This window comes from Apis laboriosa, unplaced genomic scaffold (assembly GCF_014066325.1).
Source record: "Apis laboriosa isolate Shangri-la unplaced genomic scaffold, ASM1406632v1 scaffold16_cov148, whole genome shotgun sequence".
Lineage (NCBI taxonomy): Eukaryota > Metazoa > Arthropoda > Insecta > Hymenoptera > Apidae > Apis > Apis laboriosa.
In genome coordinates this window covers 3,761,462-3,781,113 of record NW_025222129.1, presented here as the reverse complement: position 1 = coordinate 3,781,113, position 19,652 = coordinate 3,761,462, and the positions used below count along the sequence as shown (strand labels likewise).

General features: G+C 41.6%; 1 protein-coding gene across 3 annotated transcripts in view; it reads left to right on the top strand.

The window, feature by feature from the left end:
- Window positions 1-19,399, top strand: part of LOC122710993 (ubiquitin carboxyl-terminal hydrolase 48-like) — a 75,239-nt gene extending 55,840 nt beyond the window's left edge. For 2 of the 3 annotated variants that reach the window (XM_043929314.1, XM_043929317.1), the window contains 2 exons: window positions 12,919-13,003; window positions 19,253-19,388. In XM_043929314.1, coding sequence (XP_043785249.1) covers window positions 12,919-13,003; window positions 19,253-19,275 — 108 coding nt within the window. In that variant the 3' untranslated portion in view covers window positions 19,276-19,388. Of the gene's footprint in view, window positions 1-12,918; window positions 13,004-19,252 lie in introns of all 3 variants that reach the window. The other variant, XM_043929315.1, reaches the window with a different exon arrangement.
- The last annotated feature ends 253 nt before the right edge of the window (window positions 19,400-19,652 follow it).

Sequence of the window (19,652 nt, the reverse complement as noted above, 5' to 3'; positions counted from 1 at the left end):
ATTATCGATATTCATTTATCCTTCAAAAGGAGAAAGAAGTGGAAGTGGATCGTTCGTAGTCGGACGAAATTTAGCAATCGGTTCGAGCAGAAAGGCTGTGGATACCACTTTCGCAATCTTTTCCTTTTTTTTCCACGCTTATTACTATAACAACTTTGCAACAATAAGACTGACAATTATTTGCAAAATTTGTACACAAGAAGGCGCAAAAAAAATGTCTGGTTTCCGATCGAATTATCGAGGCACGAAAAACCTCTGTAAGAGGAGGAGGAAGAGGAGGAGGAGGAGGAGGAAGATGTCGAAACGATCACGGTTTGCTCTCCTCCTTTTTTTTACCCGGCTGATTAGCGTGCTACCGATGTACCCCGTTTGCGTTTCACGCGTCACGATCTCCATTTCGCTCCTTTCTTGCCGCGCTCTCGTCGAACGGGTGTCGGGATCGGTTGCAAGAAAACGCGCCACGAGAAGTGTCAGTCCTCGGTCGAGGAAACGAGGGATTAACAGACGCGCGTTGTCGCGAAGAAAGAGAAGCTTTCGCTCGAAAGCTTTTGCCAACACTTTTATCCTCTTCCACGTTTCCCCGTCGATTCGAAACTTCGATCTTCTCGTCTTTTTTCCCAGATTTTTATCGCTTGTTTTATCGATATTAATCGAGATTACTCGCGATTATTGTATCGAAAAAGAAACAAGATATTGCGCGGAGGAAAGGATACGTATTTTCTGAAAAATTGCAAATATTATTAAACGGATGAAGGGATAAAGTTCATCGAGATAAAATAAATATATTTTACGCCAGATTGCAAAGATTATTTGCGAGAAGATATTATTCGCAACGATGGGGTCGAAATAACAGAAAAATAAAGCTAATATTCTCACCCCTGTGCCGATTCCGTCCCGAGGAGGGTGGTTCGCCCCACCCCTTGGAGAAATTCGGTTCACCATGAATTTTTCGATCGGCCAATTCCCAGCTGCGGCCAATATGAGATTCGTCCCCGGCATACGAGATTTTTTTCCCCCCTCCCGCCCCCTCGGTTTTTTTGTCGCCTCGTTTCGGTCACTCGCGATTCTCGCCTTCGAGCGAGAGCCTTAAGTTAATATTAATGGGGATATTTATGGCGGTGGGTGAACGCTGGTCACCGCGAGAGTACCACTGATAAAAGGAAATCTGAAAATGCCATGATTTATGGCCACGCCGCTCTGTCCACCATCCCTCTCTCCGCTCTTCCTCTTCCTCATACGCGATATCGAAACTTCCCTTGAAACGCTGAATAAGTTATTGGGAAGGAGGGGGGAGGGATAGGCGCTGCATTCCTCTTGCGATCCTTTTTTTTTTTAGTTTTCTTCTTCTTCCCTCGACGAAAATCATCGAAGAAGAACAAATGTCGGATTAAACGATATTTTTATTTCTATTTTATTCTATTCGATCCTCCTCGTGAAATAATAATTATTGGAAATTAATTATTGGAGATCGGCGTCCCTCGAAAGGATCGAGATTATTACGAAGATTTCGGAGAGAAATCGCGGATATCTCGATAGAAGATTGTTCGGCTCGAGATTCTTTCTTGGAACTGCACTCTGTTCGTTCGAGGGAAAAGAAAACTTGGAGGGAAGGGGGAGGGGGAAAAAAAGAAAAAGAGAAAAAATGGTAGGAGATCTGTTGACGAAATACGGCCGACAGGCGAGCCAGAGAGGAGCGGATAAAGGAGCGGATCGTTAAATAGTCGGACGTTAAGTAGATCGTGTCTTCCAAACAACGGATAATTACAAGTCGAAACGGGGCGTTTTAAGTGCCATCGATAAAACACTTGAGCGTTCTTCTTCCTCCACCGCGTTCTCTTCCTCCTCGCCGTTTTCGTTGGAACCCGGAAAATATTGAAGTTTTTAACGATCGTATAAAATATTCATCGCGCATTTTCGAGGTGAAACATCATCGAAACATTTGTCACTAGCTGCATTCCTTCGAATTTTTTTGCGATTTGCGATTGTTCTCCCTGCCGCTGCTCATTATCCGGGTAATGAGCGTTATTGCGACGTTACTACGATTCTTGAACTGAAAATTGCCAAATGGTTATATGTATATATATATATATGGAACGAAGAATTCTAGCAGTTTGCAATTTATGGAAAATAATTTATGGGAGTTTTGAAAGTTTCGAATGATTGAGATGTTTTGTACTTTTTTTTAATTTACAAGAGGAAGATTTAATTTAATCGAAGTCGCTTGGATAAGTAACTTTAATAATTTATCGCTCAAAACATAATAATTATAAAAAATAAAAAAAATAAATTATAATAAATATAAAAAATAAAAATAATAATTGCGAACAATTGTAATAACGTTCGAGATTGCATGAAAAGTGGATCGCGAGTGTAATAGCCAATAAATGGCTATTCAAGGATTTTAATTACTTCGACTCTCAATCATCTATTTATCTTCTATATCCACTTTTCTTTAATATCTTTCAATAATAAGGATGATACAAGACATCGTACAATCTTCTTATTACTATCAAGAGGCTCATTTTCGAAAGAATTAGATTCTAATTCACACCTCGCCATTTCTGAATTATCATCTTCAAAGGACTCGAGGACCCTTTCATCCCCTTCCATTGACATCGAAAAAAAAAAAAATAAAAAGAAGAAAAATAAAGAAGAAAATGAATTCTCGAGGCTGAATGGGTTAATGCGGGGTCGTCCAATTATGCATTGGCGCATCTGTAGACCGGGCTCGGTCTTATTGCGCTCACGAAACGTAAAGGAGATATTTATGGCCGCGTACACGTGTTCCCACATACACTCCGATCTATATTTGGCCGAGCAGCTAACCCTGAATTCCTGCCTCGTTTCTCGTACGTCGGTCGTGCGAGAGCTGTGTGCGGTATGCCAGCCTCCACAGGTTGCTCCCTCGAACAAGTGGTCCCTGGGTGCGTGCCGATAATACCAGACGCGTGGATCTCGTTAATCTCCCCGCGACATTCATTCCCCCTCGATTCCACGATTTTACCTAAATTTCACCTTTCTTTAAAGATTCTTTAAAGAAACGAGTCGAGACGTCGGCTCGATTCATTTTCCAACAGGTTCCCCTCCCCTCTGTTCTGATCGTTTCGAGGATGGTGACGAGGAGGAGGAGGAGGAGGAGGAGGGGTTGGTCTCGTAAAACGGACGGAGAGAAGAAACGCGAAAAGTGGTCGCTACCTTGTCATTTGTACTCGAGTATGATCGTTGAATATGCAACTCGACGGGGATTTACGCCTTTGACCAACGACCAGGAAGAACCGCTATGGAATTTACGATACCTTTTAGAATCGCCGGCGTTTACCGTTCGCCGTTTAATAGTCATTTTTGTTTTCCCAGTTTTAATAGTCTCATTTTATAGAGATTTAAAGAATAGTATATAAAATAATTAAAATTGACTTTGTGCTAGGATTATTCGTTAATTCGTGATTTTCTAAAAGGTTTCTTGAAATTAAAATGAACGAAGTGTAAGAGACGAATACGTTTCATCGAAAATATAATTTAAAACGTTAGAAATAATAAATTTCGGTAAACGAAAAGCAAGTTAAAATTCAACCAAATTTCCACGAGAAACGGATTCTTGGTCAAAGATCCTTGCCAATTTCCCCCTAACACGAGGCTATAAATCCTTTCAAGGATTCTCGCCTATCGGGCTCTCCTCTCGGCCCACGCACGTTCGAGGATCGAGGAAATTCAAGTTAATAATTAAAATGATTTTGTACGAGATTTATTCGTCAATTCGTGATTTTCTAAGAGATCGTGCTAAAAATTAAATTGCTATCGAAGTATAAGCACAGCGAAGAGGCGAATGTAAAAGAGAAGAATCGATTCAAAAGTCATCAAGAAAGCAAGAGGAATTTTACGATTAAAAATAGAAGGAAACGTTAAGAATAATAAATTTCGATAAACATAAAATAAAAAGGAAAAATTCAACCAAATTCTCGAGTATCTACGTTCGAGAGATGGATATTCAAGGCCTCCTCTTAGCCCATGCCACGTTCGACAACGATCAAGGAAATTCAAGATAATAATTAAAATTGATTTTATACAAGATTTATTCATTAATTCGTAATTTTAATTTTTTAAAAGATCGTGGTACCTTAAAATTAAATTACTATCGAAGCAAGCACAGCGAAGAGGCGAATGTGAAAGAATAGAAATCAATTCAAAAGTCATCGATAAACCATTTACGACGATTAAAAACCGGAGGAAACATTAAGAATAATAAATTTCGATAAACATAAAATAAAAAGGAAAAATTCAACCAAATTCCCGAGTATCGTTCGAAAGACGGATATTCGAGGCAAAGATTCACGCTTATCGCGCTCCCCTCCTCTTAGCCCACGCACGTTCGACGAGGAAATTCAAGATAATAATTAAAATTGATTTTATACAAAATTTTACACAAGATTCGTGATTTTCTAAAAGATCGTGGTACCTTAAAATCAAATTGCCATCTAACCAAGTAGAAACACAGTAAAGAGACGAATATAAAATAAAAGAATCGATCAAAAAGCCCTTAGCACCGATCTATCGAGCGAAGTGTAAGCACAGCGAAGAGACGAATGCGAAAGAATAGGAATCAATTCAAAACCATTTACGACGATTAAAAACCGGTAGGAAATCGGTTAAGAATAATAAATCTCGACAAGAGGAACGAGAGGTAAAAAATTCAACCAAAGTGTTGGCGGGTGTCCACTCTCGGATTCTCGGTCAAAGATTTCTTCCTCCCTTCTCCCCCCCCCCTCCCTCTCCCAACGCGAAAGGTACGGTCGCGAGGCCATAAATCCGAGGGAAGGATTCACGCCTTCTATCTGGCCCTCTCCTCCTTGGCCCACGCACAACGCGCAACGCGCCTCCTGGCCGAGTAAAGTGTGTCCGGTCGGTGGCGAGGGAGGGTGAGGAAGGGAGGGATGGTGGAGAAGAGAGATCCCTCCCGACCTCCGCAAGATTTGTCCCCTAATGTAGTCAGCTAGGCCCGGGGACGGGCGCGGGTGGATGGGGCTGGCAAGTAGGCGTCTAGAAAGTGAGTAATGCTCACGACAAACGCAGCCCCCCTGAGGGGGAGGAGGGGAGGGGTGGAGGGCTGAGCAGGGGTTGAAACCCCCGAGAGAAGGAAGATCCCGCCAGATAGGGTGCTAAGCGACACGCTAAGACCGCTCACTATCTGCGTGTCTCCTCGAGGGTTGCTTTTCACCCTGATATCATCCCTTCACCTCCTCCTCCCCTTCACTTCTCTATTTCGACCTCTTTGTCTTTTCTCCCTCTACTTCTTTTTTTTCTTTATTCTTCTGCTTTTTGTAACAGTTTCTCCATTTTTGTATCCCTTTCTTTCTTCTTTCGTTGTTTCATTTCTCTTCTATTTTGCCAATTTTGTATTTTTGCTTGTTTGTTTGGAGGGTTTTACTTTACTCGTTGGAGGAGATGTAGATGAACGCTCTCTCTCCCTCTGCTATTTCTTTTTTTGCACTTTACTCTTGGAAATAAGTTTTCTAATAATAAGTTTACGAAGAGTATATATATATATATATATATATAATCGCAGAGCGCGTTGAAGTTGTCTTTCGGAGATGATAGAAGGTAATCCATCGATGAAAATTGAAGAGAGGAATCATCGAGAATAATAAAACTAGCTTCAAACAAAGTTATACGAATTTTCCCATCCTTTTCGTTCCAGCATCCGAAAACTACATCATTCCATATTCGCGCAATCGATCATACCTCACTTTATTCCTAAAACCACGCTTTATATTGCCCACCCCCTTTGCAATCTCTCGCGATCCTTAACGGCCCGCAATTTGCCAGGGTGTTTTCCCTCGACTCAGGGGGATGCGAAGGGGAATTGGTGTCGAATCGTCGCTACTCCTCCGCTATCCCAACCGCCTCGTCCAACGATTTTTCCCTCTCCCTCCCTCGTTCGCTGCTGGTGCAACTGCTCGAGCGCCTCGAACGAGTTTAGTTTCTTTCCTTTTTGACGTTTGACGATGTCCAAGCGTTCGACGAGCGAAAAATCTTTGGTAACGGGGACGAACGTGGAGCAGACACGTCACGTGGCGACGTCACGATAACAAGTCGGTGGAAAGAGTGGCTCGATTACTGCTCCCGAGGATGACGACGAGGAGGACGGCTCGTCGGATGAAGGGGGCCTTTGTGCCTTGCCGGAAGCATGGATCGCCTCTTGATGCCCGCGACGTTCGGGCTTAAAGTGCCTCTTTTCTCGAATCTCCGATGCCACCACATTTTCTACTACTTGGCTTTGGTTAGTTCCGTTCATCTTGCGAATTTTTTCACTTCGTTTCGAAATGTTTCGTTCGCGATGACGAACGAGGTTCGAGAGGAGGAGGAGGATCGGGTGAGAGATTGCAGGGTAAAAATATAGGGTGTCGTTACTAGAAATTATAGAACGATATAGGATTAACTGATAATCTCGTTTCACGAATTTGAGTTTCACAAAGTTTTAACTCGACCGAGTTCGATCACGATTCTTGCACGAGATACTCAAAAATTAACCGTGACGAATTATATAGAACGATATTACGGAAAAACGGAGAGAGAGAGAGAGAGAGAGAGAGAGAGAGAGAGAGAGAGAGAGAGAGAGAGAGATCGGAGAGGATTCGACAAAGATCGCAAAGGAACATTCGAAAGAAAGGAAGAAAAACGTTCTATTTCTATTCAAAAACTTTCCATTGTGCATCGACTGTTTCTCTTCCTTGCTATCTCCGACCGAAGGAAAAAAAAGAGAAAGAAAAAAAATCCAAAAACATAGTTTTTTTTTTTCGTAACGCTCCACTAAGGCGGAAAGATTCGATCGGTAAAAGAGTTAAGAGTGTCGTATATCGAGGAGCGAAATCAACTCGTTCGTGACGAACGGGTGAAAAGGTATGAAAAAGGAAGAGGGAGGGAGGGAGGGAGGGGGAGGAAGGTAGAGATTAGACGGAGGAAGAAACTTTTTAGACGAGGCATAGATAGCGAGGTGAGGCGTTATGTGTGGAGTGACTGATGAGTTTTCCGCTCGATTGGATAACGGGCGAGGCCAACACCCGCTCGCCTCTTCCATCCTTTTCCATCCACGCCGTCCACGTCCACGTCCACGTCCACGTCCACGCCGCTCGACCTAAATCTCGGCCGAGGCTGATGGATTCCTCGCTGCATTGCGGTTTCCGATAAAGGGGATCAGGTGTTGGTCGATTTTATACACCGGACGATTTATGCCGATCCGTAAAATTGAAAGGATCGAAGAAAATTGCCTTCCGCCACGACCACGACCACGATCACACCGAATGCGACGAATTATTCTAGACTAGTTTGTTGTAAGCGATTATATTTACACGGTACACGATTCGATACGGGTGCGAAAGAAGTAAGTAAAGAAATTTTTACGTTCTTTCCTCTCTGTTTCTCTCGTGATTTCGAGAAACCGGATTTTCGCGGTGATCGATCGATTATTGTCAATTATCGACAAATTTATCAATTTGTATTTTATAGCTTACCACGAATGCGAAGTTAAATATTCTTTCTTCGCGTCAATTTCGACACTCGTTTCGACATTTTTCTTTTCTCGTCTTCTTTTTCTTCTTCGTATTTCTACGAATGTATATTCTTGCCAATATTGTTCGCGCCTTATGAATAATCCAAACGTTTTAACGATACCTTTTAAAATGATTAAAAGCGCTTTTCAAGTAATTCCTCTCTCTCTCTCTCTCTCTCTCTCTCTCTCTCTCTCTCTCTCTCTCTCTCTCTCTCGGGTTTTACCGAAACGAAAATAAAGAACGGAGGAGGGAAAGTTTGGGTAAAAATAAAATTGAAGCGTTCAAGATGGTCCCGGTTGATAGTCGAGGCGCGCACAAAGTGTCTGTTGTGCCGTCTTTTTATCCTTATGGTGTCGTTTCGATGAGAGGAGCATTGTGCACTTCGTTCACACCCGTTAGACGAGGGGGTAGGGGTGGGGGTTGGGGGCGAGTATAAAGACATCCGCCGCGGTGACCGAGTCAGAAAACCCGTGCCCCCTTCCTCCCCCCTCCCCCCTCTCTCTCTCTCTCTCTCTCGAAAATAATTTGAATAATTACCGGCCCTGCTTTTTCATCGGGGATGCTAAACAGCTGTTAGCCTACGTTCCTCCTCTCCTCCTCTCGGGACGGGAGACAATGCAGGGGCTCCTTAATTTTCTTAAAAGATCCTTCTTCGAGGATGGATCTCTTTTCCTCCTCTATCGCTGTCTGCGGGGATTAGAATGACAATGCGACTTCCCCCCCCTTTTTTTTTTATCGATTATGGACTGAACGCACGATTTCCTACACGCTCCCTAATTTTCTCTCTTCAACCCCTAACGAATGTTTCTTTTCATTTATTTCTATCGATGGATGGGCAATAATACACATTCCTTCCTTTTTCTCTTAATTTCCTTTAAGACGACCAATCCCTTCGAACTTCCCTTCGAATACACGTTTAACGTATTCAAAACGTTTTTCTCGAGCGACAAAATATACTTTACGATACGAGAGAATAATAAACGGAATTAAACGGAGGAGGGACATTTAATTATCGTTCGATTTACGATTGCGATCTCACTGCGGTGGAAGAAAAATAATTTGTCGTTAATCAAGGAGTTGTTCGATCCAACAACTCCTTGTCGGAATTCGAGAATCGAGGGAGGTCTAATATCCGGGGGATACGTCCTCCGCGCGGCGGTGGTCGCCCCGTGGAGCACGTACGACTTCTATTAACGACAGGACAGCCCCCGTTTTGGCAAAACACACAGCGAGGGGCTGAGGCGGAGGCAGCGCCGAGTAATAATTCGTCGGCCGAATTAGCGCCATAAGTTTACCGCCGCGACAGTCGCGGGGATAATATTAATCTACTTTGAATTTATACACAGTGCGGTCTTCCGCCGCCAACCAACTTCCTTCCTCGTATTAAGTCTTTCCCTTAAGGCTTTCCGCTCTCTTTCGCTCCCGAAATTCCGCCGCATCAAATTCTGCTTCCCAACCTTTTTTCAAAATTACATCTCGATCTTTAATCGAGGTTGGAGGGAAGATCGATGAAACGAAATTGATCTTTCTCTTCGATATCGAGCGGAAATTTGGAAAAATTTTTTCTTTCTTCGATCTGTTTCGATTCTGTTTTGGTTAACTCAGTGGTTAGAAAAGAAATTGATTAGGAATTTTTTTTCTTTTTTTTTTTTTTTTTTTTTTTTACGTTATTTTGAAACGAAAAACTCTCGACTCGTGTTATTCGTGTCGATAATCTTCGGGGAAGGAAGATTCGAGGAGGAGATTAATTTAATTCTCGAACGAGTATCTTGGAGTATAGGGCGGTTTATTTACTCAGCGCGCGTATTAAGACGCGGTCAGACGCGGGAAGGGGCGCGAGATTCACCCCTTCGGTGTAGACGGATAAATAACTCAAGACAGCCTGGGAATAACTTAAGACGCCCATTCTTAATGAAAGCCGCCAACCAACTATGTTCCTCCCGGAGAAATTCTATACGCGGTATCGTCCTCATTTTCAATCCTCCCCTCCCTCCCTATTCCAAAACTCGCTATTCCTCCTTTCATAAACGATCCAAAAATCGACGATCCTTCTTTTCCTTTTTTTCCTCCACGAACGAGTAAGTTTTAATTTAATTTACGAAAGGAGGAGAAGAGGAAGGAAAGAAAAAGGGGGCCGAGGAGTTCGGCGAATTTCCTTTAACCTCGGCGTTCAACGCGTGGCTGATAAGGTGTCGAGAAAAGGACACGAAGATCCTTGCAAAAAAACCTGTGATGGTCTACGTTTACGCGGTGAACGGCGTACGTTCGACGCCTCGCATGCATTATGCGTTCGACCGGCGTTTACGGGCCGCGTTTCTTCCAAAGAAAAAAAAAAAAAAAAAAGAAAAAGAAAGAAGAAAAAAGAAAAAGAATTTATGTTAACCTCGAGCAAACCGCGAAGTTAAGCTCGCTCCTCCGTCGAGAATTAAGACATTCCCGGCCTAATAATTTTCATTTCACTGCCCGCAAATATTTTGTCCGTCCCTCCGCCATTTTTCTCTCCCTCTCTCTTCGACGACGCGCGAAAATTTGAACAGGGGATGGAAAACCCGGAAGCGAGATTTTTTCCCCTCGTCGCCCGCCAAATTGGCGGGGAGGGAGGGGGATCCCCTCGCGCCGCGAGTAAACAGCGCGCGAGAGGGGGATTTTCGCGGGGGAAGGGGATTTTCCAGTGGACAATAAGGTGTCGGGCGAGAAGGTGGCGCGGCACGCCCCAAGGTGAGCATCTCGAAACGCGGCACTGCAATTACGAGCCATACCACGTCGGGGCGAGCCTCGTAACGAACTCGCTATATTGCCCACCATTTCGAAACTGGCCGCGCGTAGACGCTCTTTACCTGGCCCCCCCTCGCTCTTCCCATCTTGGGAAGGGGGGGGTGACGGGGCCCGCTGTTAGGCCTGAGAATAATGTTTCGGAGATGAAAGAAAGAAAGAAAGGAAGGAAGGAAGAAAGGAAGGAAGAAACGTTCGGGGAATAAGCGGTGAATTCCTGATGTTGGTGACCTCGATTCAGCTTCTGCGAACGACGTCGATGAGATAAGTCTTGAACAGGGATTTGACGAAACGAAAGTTTAAAGTTTTCTCTTGTCTATCGATCATAGCGTGTTTTCTTTTTTTTTTTTTGGAATTTTTTTTGACAGGATTTCATAGAGATTTTTGACGATTTGGCCGGGTTTGGTTGGGTCTGCCTTCTGTCGTTTGATATCAGTTTTCCGAATTTTTGAACAGGATTCTCTCTATCTTTTAGCTTCTGCAGAGGCTTCGATCGATTATACGAAGCTTGTAGATTTTTTTCGTTTGTTATCAGGATTTTTGGTTATTATTTCTTGAAAAAGAATGGAAGATTTTTTATAATTTAGTCTAGCTTTTATGAAGTTTGTAGATTTTCTTTGTTATCAGGATTTTTGATTATTTCTTAGAGAAGCCAAGTTTGGTCTAGTTTTTATAAAGCTTGTAGATATTCTTCGTGCGATATCAGGATTTTTATTTTTTGGAGAAGAATAGAAAATTTTTGATGATTTAGCAAGTTTGGATTAGCTTTTATGAAACTTGTAGCTTTTCTTCGTCCAAAATCAGGATTTTTTATGAATATTTCTTGAAGAAGAAATGAAAGATGTAGTTTGATAGTCAGTTTCCCGAATTTTCGAAGAGAATTTCTCTCCATCTCTCTACGAAGCTTTTCTTCGTCGATTATCAGAATATTTTCTCAGTAGAAGAATGGAAGATGGATGACGGCTGTTCGATTCATCTCTTCTATCTGCTTCTGCAACTTTTTAAACCTACATCTTTTCGACGTATCTTTTCCTTCTACCTCTTCGAATTTCCAACTTGCACGGATCAAGAATAAAAGATCTATTTTCGACTAGGTCCCAGAATCCTAGAACTATCTATCTATAACTACAAGCAAAACGGTGGTTACAGCGCTAAATCGATCCTTGGATAATTTTCAATCTGAGCTTTGACCTCGATTCGATCGAAATTGGTCGCCGCGAGATCGATCAATCGCGTTTGATGACGCGTTTGGTCATTGACTTGTCCCGACCCGTGATCTAAGCCACGGGTGAATCTCTGGGATTCGTTCGCTCTAAAATAAATCATATTGCAGAAGATGCCACGGCCAGCAGGAAACAGGGACCAGATGTGGTCGCTTTGCTTTACGAGACATGTGTGTACAGGCCATCGGATGACACTTGCTATATTTAGTTCTGTGGGAAAAAGGGGTTCCACGCACATAATTACGCACCTACGCGAAACCTACCGCGTGTCTCTTTCAAAAATCCCCTTCCCCTCTCCATTTCCCCAATCGTTTTTCCATATCTTTTCCTTCATTCATTTTGCCGGGCCAAGGTAAAAAAACTATGAATTCGTATTCAATTTTTCGCTTTAACCCTCCGTTGCGTGAATTTTTACCAATTGAAAAATATATATATCTGTTTACTTAAAAATAAATAATAACAGCATTCTTATTTTTCGCACCTGTTTGAATATACTTTTGAAATTTGAAGTCCCCAATTGGGGGAATGCAATAGAGGATTAAATACGTGTCTAATTTTATCATTCGATTTTTTTAGAAATTTAATCAATTAATTAAACCAGATATAAATCGATACGCGTGAATTTTTACGACCAATTGAAAAATATATATATCTGTTTACTTAAAAATAAATAATAACAGCATTCTTATTTTTCGCACCCGTTTCAATATACTTTTGAAATTTGAAGTCCGCAATTGGGGGAATGCAATAGAGGGTTAAATACGTGTCTAATTTTATCATTCGATTTTAATCAATTAATTAAAGCAGATATAAATCGAGAAGATACGCGTTGGAAAAAAAAAGTTGGAACGCTTTGTATTCGAAATTCTTAGCTTCCAGTTTAGGAGGGAGCTAAGGTTCTAAAGCAAATAAATGTTTCCTCCCATTGCGAACGTTTGTTAATTCACCGAGGACGGTTTCTCAGTCGAAATGAATCTCTCGATCCACGTGGCTGGCCCGTGTCCCATGTGGAATATTCTACAAGATCCCACGTGTGATCTCCACGGAGAGATCGCGTGGGAAGGCGAACGTCGCACGAAACGTCGGCAGCTGTTCACACGTGTCCTTTATGCGCGCATTACTAAAAATCCGCCGCGTTTCGTCCTCCTCCTCCTCCTCGTTTCAAACGTTCCCCCTCTTTCCAACGATCTCACGATTCTCTTATCTATGCTTCTTTCGGTACACCAACGACGCTGGAAAAGGAAATCGCGTGTATCTCGATTTTTTCCCTCCCCATCTTTTTTTTTTTGCTTAGATTAAATTTTACGAATTCCTTTCCTTCTTCTTCTTCTTCTTCTTCTTCTTTTTTGTAAGAATAAAAAGACGAGAAAATGTTTCAGATCGACACGCCGATCGAGAACGAAGCGGACGTGACGTCGGATGCGAACAACCCCGAGTCCAGCTTCCCGGAAAAGGGTTTCAAGGGTGAGTGAAAGAAAGAGCAGAAGGGTAGAAAATTATACCGTGAAACTTATTCTCATAGATTTAACGTTTATTCTCCGTTGAAACCCCCGTGCCTAATCAATTCCCATCCCAATTTACATTTCCCGTTTCCTTTCGCTCGTTGTTCCGTGTTCGCGGTTCGTTGAAGAGGAAAGAAAAGGAAAGAAAAATTACACGAGAACGGGACAATAGAAGAAACAATTTGTTCGGAAAACAAACGTGTACTTATAATAATTCATCAAAATCGAATGTGGAATATATCTGTACATAACAGCAAATTGCTTTCCAAATATTCTCCCTCTCAGATAAAATTCGTAGCATCATCTCGACTCGTCAACTATCAGATTAACCTTTAAATATCCACAATGCTTTATAAACCTCTATTCCCAAATAAAAAAAAATTCGTAAAATTCGTAAATCGCAGAGAACCACTTATTGGAAAACATTTATTTCGAACATATAAATTCACATAATAATTCGCGCCCCGGAAGTCGAAGCGAAATCGACTTGGACAGGAAAGACAGGAAAGAAGGAAGAAAGGAAGGAAGGAAGGAAGGATCGAATTAAGTCGGTCGCGTTCAGACATCCGACGAAACCAATCCACTTAACTCCCAACCCCCTTCAACCCCCACCTCGGGGGGCCGAGAAAGGTCGTGGAAGGTTTTGTTCTCGAACAAAAATCTGACAAATATGCCGCGATTTGCCGAAGAATGGAGGCGAAGTACACTCTCTTTCTCTCTCTCTCTCTCTCCCCTTACCACCACTCGTTCCAAGGATTCTCCCTCCCTCTCCCTCCAGTTCCACAGTCCGCAGAGAGGGTGGCGAGCAAAAGGGTGACTCTTAAATTACTTAGACCGAACAAAACGTAACAAATGACGGTGAATCGGGCCACTTATGCGATATTGGCCCATCACCGCCACCCACGTATATTGATACCGTCGCATTAGGGCTGCCAGACACCCCCTCGCCCTCTCCTTTCTCTCTCTCTCTCTCTCTCCACGTTTTCCTCGACGCGATTTTCCTCCGGAGAAGAACCGTTTCTGGGATTTTTGATGGAACTGGTGTCTTATTCCCGTCACTTATTTCCCCTCCTTGTTTCTCGCGCGACGATCCAAGTCAGTCGGAGGGGGGCAAGAGTCGGGGGACAAAATTATATTTTTTCAATTTTTTGGGAGTGGGTGTATCGTTTCTAAGATTTGTAGTTGAAGAGGAATTTAATTTTTTTGTTAAAAAGAAAAAAAAATTGTCTTCGAATTATGGACGGAGGATCTTCCAACTTGAAGATGATTGAAATTTTCTTTCTTTCTTTCTTTCTTTCTTCGAGTGAAAGTGTTTTCTACAAAGACACGAACGGTGTGTACGCCATCCCCTTCACGGTTTTCTCCAGACTTGGTTATTAATGGTTTTCGCGAACTCGGTTCATTAAGGAGCTCACGAAACTACGAGGAAACCACCCCCTCCCCCTCGCGGGGGGACGTGTCGAAAACGGTGGCCGTGCACCAAATTAGCAACGTATATTATTTCCAAAACCCGCGCCGCTATTTTCGCCCTTCTCTCAACATCGATTTTTCGAATTTTTATCCATTCGTTTTTCTTCTCTTCGATTTGAAAATAATTTCGAAGAAGATTTTCAATATAGAAAGGGCTACGTGCATCAAATTACTCGTTGTTGTTGCGTAAAATATTTGTTGTACGTTTATATCGAATATAAAACAAGATTATTTTTTCAATAATACTAGCATTTGATATAAATTATTGAAATTACTCGTTATTGTTTTAGAATATATTTTTGACATAATCGTGAATTTTATTTGAACGTATCTTCCACTAAAATTATCAATTGGATATTGAAAGTATACGCTACTCTTTTAAAATAACAGTTCCCCAAAATATATCGAAACTTGTTCCCAAACTATATCGAATTAATAACATTCTCTTTGGCAAAAAAAAAAAAAAGAAGAAGAAGAAGATTAATAAATGCATCTCAACTAAAAAAATAACATTTCACGATTGCCATCTTCCACGAGTAAAACACTTATCAAACCTTGTAACAACGAGCAATTTGACGTATAAATCATTTTTCGAAACACTTTCTTTTCACTCGTATCGAAATCGAAAGAAAATTAAGAATTACGAAACAACCAGATTATCCATTTAATCTGATGATAAAAATGGGGTTGCAACGATTCGAAGGGCGTTTGGCGCCCCCTTTCAACGCGTGTTCATCGTCGTATCAATCTCCTTCCCCCTCCCCTCCCCTTCGTTCCTTTTTGCCAACCGCTGGAATTACACGCGCTATTATCGCAAAGAAAAAAGCAGCGGCCGAGATAAGAGAGAGGGGAGGAGGAGGAGGAGGAGGAGGAGGGGGGGAATTCGCGATCCACCGGTCGCGGAAACCGAGAGATGAAGACATTATCGTGATCCGTGGCCGCGTGTTTAAGCGTGGCAAGAACGCAAAAGAAGACGGTGGAGGGAGGAAGGGGGGGGGTTGGGGGAGCACCGTGGATCGGAGAAAGAGGGAGAGAGGGAGAGAGGAGATGGGATGCACCTGTCCACCGGCTCGCTAACAAGGAACATGACCCGCGCGCAAGCGGAACTTGGAGCGCCGTTCCTTGAAAAATATTTCTCAGCCGTGCGTGGAACGATGGCTTTCTCTCGAAATATTCAGGGAAAAACAGGCGCCTATATGAATAAACTTAGAATCGGCTTGTACGCTTGTAATTGGCAATTAAGCGGGGCGACATTTTTAGAATTCTCGTTTTACGACCATTAGAATTTCGCCATTTCGTCGCCTTTTTTCTTTTTCTTTTTCTTTTTTTTTTTTTTTTTTTTTTCATTCGCCGTGTTTGCATTCGCCGATATAAGGCGTATATAAATCAGAAATTTTCGGCACTTTCGATTCTTTTCTCGCTCAACTTCGAAAGAAATTTTCGATCGTTAAATTTATCTGCGAAGAGTTCCGTGGATAATTTAATTATCTTTTCAATTTACATTCAAACATTTTAAAATTCGCTCATTATTAAAATTATTTTCCAAGAGTGTGAACAATACACACGCTCGTGTTTCCTCAATTTTTACAATCCATCCTCGTGTCCAATAAAACAGTGTAAATTTGTATTCGTCAAATGTGGTGAGAAAAATCGAAGACGAATACCGAAGCGACTCGATAAAAAGAAATTCAATTACCCGGTTTGATTTTTCGCATCGCGTTTCTCGCAATTAGAGCCGAGTCGAAGCGAGGATTTGTTGAGCTCGCGAGATTCGCTTCCCTCCCTTTCAGGGAACTTTTTCTCTCTCTCCCTGTTGTCGTTTCGCGGCGGCCACTCCGCACGGCCGTGGAATCATTCTAGGCCAAAGGAGATAATGCAATAATAAGTATAAGTTAGGCGGAGAACGGGGGGGGGGGGCGGGGAGTTAGCCCCGTGGAACGAGCGCCCCTCGCAATCTTCGGTGCCGGTTGATTATTATGTCGTTCCGGATGGGCCTCGAGCATTTTCACCACCGCTCTCTCAATGGCTTCGTTGCGTTTTCTCGCGGAGTTACTCGAGTTCCTGCCCTTCTTCTTTTTCTTTTTTTTTTTTTTTTTTTTTTCAAGATTGCGAGATTTTTGAGAAAAGGTATCGGTTCGAGGAAGAGTTTTTAAGTTTTCGTGATTTTATTAACGAAAAATTATTAACAAAAATTACGTATGTGTCAATTCGCTTTATTAGAATTTGACGATTTTCTTCTTTTTTTTTTTTTTTTTTTTTTTTCTCCTTCCAGAATTGTTTTTCTCCAGATTTTTGAGAAAAGATATCGGTTTAAGGAAGAGTTTTTAAGTTTTAGTGATCAAAAATTCGTAAATATGTGTCAATTCGAATTCGAATCGTGGCCTTTTTCTTTTTTTCTCAGGATTGTGAGATTTTTGAGAAAGGTTCAAAAAGAAGTTTTTAAGTTTCAATAATTTTACCAGTGGCCAAAAATTCATAAATGATGAATGGCTTCACTCGAGTTCGTGATCTTCTTCTTTTTTTCAGAATTGTTGATTTTTTAAAAAAGATTGAAGGAGGAATTTTTAAATTTTAACAATTTTATCAGAAATTTATGAATTGCTAATAAATTTCACGTCACTTTTTCCCCTATAGTTTTGTTACAATGTTTTCTCACAATCAAAAATCAAGAATCCTTATAATTCGTTCTACTTCTTCACTTTCTTCTTTCTAATTTTCAAGTTTTCGAGAAAAGATATCAACTTCAAAATTTTAATAATCATTTCTCGAGCAAAAGTTCAATATATAAATCGATACGTTTCGTAGAATCTCTCGAAAGTAATTCGAAGAAATAAATTTCGAGGAAAATAGGGAAATGATTGTTTTTCGTAATTGTAGCGTGGAAGGCGAAGGTCAAGCACGGAGAAATGGAGGGCAAAAACGTCGGCGGTGAAATTGATGGGAACGTCTTATTTCGAGGGGCGGCCCCCCCTCCCCCCCCCTTATTCCCTTCCTCGCTTTTGTCTCCACTCTCGTCTTGGCTGACTATGACAAATAATTGCCGAAGCTTAACATAAGCCAGAGCCGGTATACTTAGCTAATAGCAAAAAAAGAAGAGGGAAATAGCGACAAGTTTTAACTAAGTGTCCTCTCCTTTTTCCAACGTGCGTGCCACGCAATCGGCAGAGGTCTTTGCCTTCGAAACCCTCCCTTCCCTCCTCTCCTACAAACGATAGATAAATCGTTTCGTACAAATTTTTTCAACGATCGATATTCGAGCGAGCAAACGACGACAACTATTACAAACGAAGATTCTTGGAAGATTGGAATTCTAGAGAAAATTGAGAATATCGAATATTTCGAGATACAACCGAGATGTGTGTTCGATGCTTTCGACGATGCTGGTGGTTTAGATCGTCAGGATTAAATGGATAGGAAGGGTATATTTTTTTTTAAATAATACTTTTTTCACATCGGCTGATGACATTTTTACGATTAACGGGACGGGAGAGGGGGAAGAGAATTATCCGAGAGAAACGAGTTTCCAGTATTTCCAACGATGGAACGAGTTATTTGACCAGAGTGCTGAACTACCGCCTGATGCTAAACGCTGCATCGACGTGGCATGCGTGACACCCTTCGTCATTTTCGTCGTCACCAGTCGTCCTTAATGTGAATTTAAGAAGCCCCGCAAACGACCGTCGATCCCGCATTTCCATCGTTCCTCGTTTTAAATTATTCCTCGTCTTGCCGCGTTTCAACCCTCCCCCTTTCTTCTCCTTCTACCAACTCGTTTCATTTCAACGTACTTATTTCTCTCCTATTACTTTCCTATTCCGTAATAATACCTGAGAATATTATCACATCCGTGGAATATATCGACAAAATTTTATTGCCCGTTCTTTCAATTACACGTTTTCATCTTTATCCTCTATTCTCTTTCAATTACACATTTTCACCTTTATCCTCTATCCTCTTTCAATTACACATTTTTCACCTTTATTTTTTATCTTTTTCCAATTATACGACTCGAGAGTAAGCAGCATCGAGCGAAAACCTAAAAAGAGAGAGAGATGTGTATATATATTTTTATCGCAGACATCGTCGATCCCTCCTCGATTAGAAAATTCTTGTCGAAGATCGTGGTGGAACGAGAGGATCGAGGAAGCAAAACCGAGCTCGCGATCGAGCTTTTTTTCGAATCGGTGGTATCGCGAGAAAGGATTCCGCGGCCGAGGAAACAAAAGGGCAGAGCGTTTGGACTGGCCCTTGATCGTCTCCCCCTTCCCCTCCCTTCCTCGTGGAAAAACATTTCGGAAAAGTCGGTCGACCGCGTTTCGACGTCCATCTCGATTCCTCGATTCCGCAGGAAGCCGGAGACATTGCGCGAAGCAAATATCCTTTTGTCGATCGAGGAAAAGAAAAGACGAATGTTTCTTGGTTCGAAGTTTCTCAACGAAGGTGTGTCATCGAATTTTGAAATGAATTGTGCGAATTGGTATCATCGGATGACGATTTATAAGAGAAGGAATAGAATTGAAAAATAATTGCAGGACGAGAGAAGGAAAGAGAAATATATATTCTCTTAATTAATTAAGAGTTAATAATTAAAATCGATTCAGTCCTTTCCAACGTGCGTTCAACTTCAATCTTGAAGCAGAAAGAGAGAAGAAATATCGAAGATAGAGAAATCCTAATCCTACTTTATTTCATATTCCGTTTTTCGAAAGATAATAAATAACGATATTTCAAATTGTTCCAGGAACCGAATTGGTGCCGAGTTGATCTGCGTCATCAAGGATCAGAGGATAGGCAAATTGCTTTGTGGCGGAACGTTTCAATAACGATAGTCGATTTAATATAAAATATTTTTGTACACGAGTTATCATATATTACATACATATATATATATATATATATATATTATATATATTAATCTCTGTATAATATACAGAGATGTGTCGAAAAGAGATGAGATGAGATGAGATCGTGTGCAAGGAAGGAGGAGGTAGCAATCGTGGAAAAAAAAATCAAACGATCGCGTTTTTTTTTTTTTTAAATTGTTATTACTCGATTATTATTTTATTAATAACGCACAGAGAAATGGGTGCAATGGGGAGGAATATGAATGGCGAACGGCGACAAAGGAATCCAAAGACGAT